General features: G+C 35.1%; 1 protein-coding gene across 1 annotated transcript; it reads right to left on the reverse strand.

Moving 5' to 3' along the window:
* Positions 1 to 5,062: 5,062 nt before the first annotated feature.
* Positions 5,063 to 5,686, reverse strand: LOC147381390 (uncharacterized). The gene is made up of 2 exons (XM_086430480.1): positions 5,576 to 5,686; positions 5,063 to 5,326 (listed from the first exon to the last, which is right to left on the reverse strand). Exons 1-2 carry the CDS (start codon positions 5,684 to 5,686, stop codon positions 5,063 to 5,065), a joined length of 375 nt encoding a protein of 124 aa, XP_086286606.1.
* Between the last annotated feature and the right edge of the window lie 261 nt (positions 5,687 to 5,947).

The following is a 5,947-nucleotide window of genomic DNA, read 5'->3' on the forward strand; positions in this document are numbered from 1 at the left end:
TTATAAATATAAACAACTCATTTCTTTTATTCACTTTCTACTCTCCAACTCACAAAAGGTCAGTCCATTCTCCAAACCTAGGGTTTCAACCCTTCCCATCAAGATCTATCGTAAACTAGTCCAAGTTGAACCTCGACAAAGAAGGAAAAATCGTCGGCGTTGTCGAGTTCCACGTTCTCACCCCCTCCAACCTCTATTTCTTTTCCTTTCTCTTAGGCTCCCACTAAAAACCAGTAATAGGGATTTTGATTTTACCCACTTGGAGTTCCACCTAATTTGAAGAAGAGTGACCCATCGTTGTTGAAGGAGGAGGGACACCTCCATCGAGGGTTTCGCAACTAATCCAACCGTTGGGCCCCGAAATCGTTCAACCTCGAGTCCTTGCTGCCAATCCATGATTTTCGAGTTAGTTAAGCGTGTCCGACAACCACAACCAAGTAAGGGATTTCGATTCTTATTAATAATCGTAGATTTCGAAAAAATTGCATTTAGGGATTTTTCAAAACTTATGTATGTTTTAAATTTATAGAATGCCGCTTAAATTATTTCAAATTCATGCTAGAAATCGTTATGTTTGATGTGTTTTATCGTAATTTGAATATTTAATTCGTGGGTGGGTTATTAGAATAAAAAACGAAGAAAAAAATGGAAAAATTTGTGAATTTCCAGCGTTCTGACTGTGCCACCGTGAAAATCAAAAGTTGTTCGAAAAAAAATTTTGATATTTTTTTTCAATTCTTCATGCTTTTAACATACCAAAATGACTACTTATGGCCCCGTAACTCCTTAAAATGAAGCGGGAAAAAAATAAATAAATTTTCTTCACGACGAGAATGTTTTAAGTATTCGCGTGATATCTTTTCCATTACTTTGAATTAGGTTACAAAATTACATGGCCCTTCTTATTTTGTCAAGGGCCTTCATTTATGAAAATTCATTTTCAATTTCGACAACTTTTAAAAATTGAGTTTTCGACACTTAGCCAAATTTTCATCAGTTTTTCTAGTTTGGCAGTTAGCCTTCGCATACCTGTTGGGACCTCGTTTTGAACAAACCTTGATGGTTTTCGATGGAAAGGTAAAAAAAAAATGACTTTGAAAGATTGAAAATGAATGGTTTGATTTAAAAAAATGAAAAGTGAGAATGTCGAGAGAATGAAAAAAAGGGATGAATCGATAAAATGTCAGAGTCACACCCGAGGGGTGATGTCTGCATTTTATATTATATGTTGTATGTAGGTTGGTGAAAGGATATTCAGGTTATTAATGAAAGGGTTGCATGTTTATTTAAATTTATGTTGGCGCAGAGGCTCCGAGTACTGTCGTTTATTTTAGGCCGGGTGGCCAAAGTTGCATGGTAGGAACTGGATATCCATTCTCAACCCTATTCTGTTAATTTCTCTTTTGTTTTAAATGAAAAATAATATATATTTAACTATTTTGTGAGCTGTTAAAGGGTCTGTGAATGCCTGAAGGGATAGTGTGTTACATGATCCGGAAGGATGTACTATCCTGGGATGTACGGTAGGGACCACCAAGCTCATACGTGGTATGGGACACATATAAGAGTGGAGTCACAACTGGAATCCGGGTCCATTCCTTTCTTATCTTTACTAGTGAAGGTGTATTGTAAAGGTGGTTGTATACGAATGGAGTGTTTATTTTGGGAATCACATGCACGCCTGATAGGCATAGACGAAGATGATTGGTCAGTGATCACTAACAATCTAGTAGTAGTTGAACGTTTTGACACATCGAAAAGAGACCCATTGCTTACGATCACATCAAACGGCCCGCTTAAGCCGGATAAATGGTCACCAGTGTGGTAAAAGCAACGACCGACCACAAAATCAGGAACTAAAAGCCAGATTCATGTTATAACATCATGTCCCGACTGAGAATGATTCAGTCGTGAATCTCAACTGTCTAATTCCACTACTCCACCATTTTGTATTATGTATCTGTTGCTATATTTTGAATTATAAACTGCAAACAATGCTTGTTATTTCAATGTGATAAATGATAGTTGGATGACAAATGAAAATGTATAACGAGTACTGATAATTAATGTCATGTGAATCTTTAAAACTGTTTAGTTGCTCATCCCTGGTTATATGTACCAGTTAATTGTATTTTCTCTCGTAAAACCTTGTATTTGTTAAACTGTTCAGCATGTTTACTCGATCATGTTTAGGGGAGGTTATTAGTAGAAATTGGTTGTGGACTTACTGGGTAACTCTCGTTATTCACCCTTTCCTTCCTATTTTTTTCAGTTTCAAAACTTGTAGTTACCGAGGTACGCGTGGAGTCGACAAGTGAGGAGTGTCTAGTTGGTCAGATCGACGACCAGAGTCTGTTGCATGGTGAGCACTAGGGCTACACCCTTTAGTGTCGTCAGTTTCGTCCAGGATGTATATAGATTTTGGAGTTGAGTCTTAGGCTTATGTTAGAGTAAGAGTACTTTTTGAAATCTTGTATATTGTTAAACTTCCGCACTCTGATCTGATTACGTATTAGATATACTTAGTCTTCCGTTGTTATCTCGTGTTTGCATTTTTCTAGTATATAGGATTTGTTATATTTTGGATTATCAGATTTTTGAGTTCCGTGGAACACTAACATAAACAGAGAGAGCCATGCCCAAATTTCGAGGTGCCACCTAGTACCTTGGGATTTGTGTTAGCGTTTGACGGGACGTCACAAGGTAATAGACTCTATTCGTCTACCTAACCCACCAGATGGTCCCCACTCGCTGGGTCTAAGCCCACCTCGCCAACTGCAGACTTTGAAACTAAAAAAAAAAAATAGGAAGGAAATGGTGAGTAACAATAGTTACCCAGTAGAGAAACGAACAATTTCTGCCAATAACCCCTCCTAACATAAACGAATAAATATACTGAATCATTTTAACAATATAAAGTTTTACAGAAGAAACTACGATAAATAAGTATATATAATCAGGGATGAGCAACTAAACATTTTAAAACTGACATTACATCAATCAACAGTACTCACAATTGCATTTTCTTTTTATACAAATCTAATTGATCAAATGAAAATATTAAATATGCATTTCATTTTATATATCAAAATAAGGCAACAAATACATAATACACAATCGTGGAGTAATGGTAAAAATAGAAAGGAATAAATCTAGATTCTAGTTGTGTTTCCACTCTCATACGCGTCTCATACCACGTATGAGCTTGGTGGTCCCTACCGTACATACTAGGATAGTACACCACTCTGGAAGATATGACGCATTATCCCTTCAGGTATTCACAGACTCTTTAACAGCTCACAAAATAGTTACATATATATATATATATATATTATTTTCATTTGAAAATAAAAGAGAAATTAACAATACAAGATTGAGAATGCATATCCAGTTTCCTGCCATGCAACTGTGGCCACCCGACTTAAAATAAATAACGGAATGAAAAAGCAAACAACACCTCACACTAAAAGAAAGTAAATAAACGTGCAACCAGTAACATTATCCTTGGATGTCCATTTACCAACCTACATATAACACAACAATGTAAAATGCAGATATCACCCCTCGGGTGTAACTCTGATATTTTATCGTTTCATACCCTTTTTCCCTTTTTTCGATTTTTACAATTTTTAATATCTCAAACAAAATATCCATTTTCTGATATTCATGACCTCAATATAAGTTCATTGAATATTAAATTATATTTTCAATTGTGAAATTCATTTTTATCAATAACATTGAAAAAGTACAAAAACTTATATCAAAACGGGGTCCGAGCGATGCACTCCTAACTAACGGAAATAATCTTGTGAAATATCCTACCCACGTATAATTTGTTATAAAATATAATTAAACATATCAAATATGCAAGTTCTGTCCTGAATTTGAAATAATGATAAAGAATTGTATATTTTGAAAATATATAATAAATTTTCAATAAAATCCTAAATGCAATTTTCATAAATCTACGGCTATCGATAGAGATTGAGAGTCCTTAAAATCTCTATGCGAAAGAATTGAAGTACATGCACAAAAATCGAGACAAACGGGATAAAAATCGAGATGGATCGAATTACGAAATGATTTATTTTTTAATCTGACCGGTGGTTTCCAAAATCTCGATACCGTCGTCATTTTTCCCTTCTGCGACGGAAGACGATTTGACTTTGAAACTGATGAAATCTTATGTCAAAGTTTTGAAACCTCCGTATATATATATATGGCTAATTTTTTACGATACAAAAAGAAGGTGAAACGAAAAGACGTTGGGTGGGTTTCATAGAGAACAAGGCTGTGGACATTTCTTCTTTCTGCTTCGAAAATCGACAGTGAGCCATTTGTAGTGAATCTAGGGTTGAAGATTGGTAAAAAAACAAAACAAATTTCATTTAAATATCGTGGTTGCTTTGGACGGGTTGGGGATGACGATGAATAAAAAAAATTTATTTATATAAATTTTGAGACGAAATCGCTATTTTACCTATGGTTTCGTTCGACAATAACTTGATCGTGATGAATGAATACTCTATTTCATCTAATTTTTCGTTCTAGATCTAATGGTGTAGTAAATTTTAACAAATTCTATCTTTAACAAAATTTTACATTTTTGGCCCGATGTGACCCTAAAATTGACATCGTTTTCGTTTTTTACGGTAATTCAACTTTTTGGACTCCGAAATTAACAAGTAAATAGTTCATTTTTAATAATTTTTCATTATGAATCCAATCGTATAATCGAATCTTAATAATTCTTACTCTAGGAAAATTCATTATTTTAGCTTGGTCCGACTCAATAATCGAGGATTTTGCAACTTTTATGTTTGGACTCGTATTTGAGCGTGCTTATAGGCTAAAATGTATTTTTCAATCATTTTGAATCCAGTGGTAAGATCATATTTCATTAAAAATGATCAGAACAAAATCCAACAATTTTACCCTAAGTCCCACTTTTAGGATTTTCTCAAAATTTCACTATTTTTTTCTTTAGACACAAATCAAAAACTCAGGGTTTTTCATTCTCCCCCCTTAATAAAAAAAAATTTCTCGAAATTAAAATAATACCTTACTTTTGGAATAGTTCTGGATATTTAGCTTGCATTTCTGACTCCTTCTCCCAAGTGGCTTCTTCAACATTGTGGTGTCTCCATAATACTTTGACTAGAGGGATAGACTTAGATCTGAGTTGTTTTACTCTCCTGTCAAGCATCTGTATCGCACCTTCTTCGTAGGACACATCTTCGTCTACCTCTAACTCTTGCAAATCAATCACATGTGAAGGATTTGGCAAATACTTCTTCAGCATGGACATATGGAAAATGTTGTGAACCTGCTCAAGCTGCGGTGATAGAATCAATCTACAAGCCACTGGTCCTATTCGTTCAACTATTTCAAATGATCCCACAAAACGTGGCTTCAATTTACCCTTCACACCAAATCTGGAGATTTCTCTTCTGGGTAATACTTTCAAGAATACTTTATCCCCAACTTAAAATTTTAAAGATCTGCACCGCTTGTCTGCATAACTTTTTTGTCTACTTTGAACAGTTTTTAATCTGTTCCGTATGATGTGTACTACCTCAGTAGTTTCCTCAACAATCTCGGGTCCCAATACTGTGGCATCTCCTGTTTCTGCCCAATATATTGGTGATCGACACGACTTATCATATAAAACTTCAAATGGTGTCATGCCGATACTGGCTTGAAAACTATTATTGTAGGAGAATTCCACCAATGGTAAATGACACTTCCAACCTCCTCCAAAATCTAAAACACATGTCCGTAGCATATCTTCTAAAATCTAAATAACTCACTCAGATTGTCCATCAGACTGTGGATGAAAAGCCCCGTACTGAAGTTCAACTAAGTACCTATGACTTTGTGTAGACTCTCCTAGAATCGAAAAGTAAATCTAGGATCCCTGTTTGACACAATAGAAACTGGTACTCCA

Source organism: Akebia trifoliata, unplaced genomic scaffold, assembly GCF_017979445.1.
Source record: "Akebia trifoliata isolate Shusen 1 unplaced genomic scaffold, ASM1797944v1 Contig00520, whole genome shotgun sequence".
NCBI lineage: Eukaryota > Viridiplantae > Streptophyta > Magnoliopsida > Ranunculales > Lardizabalaceae > Akebia > Akebia trifoliata.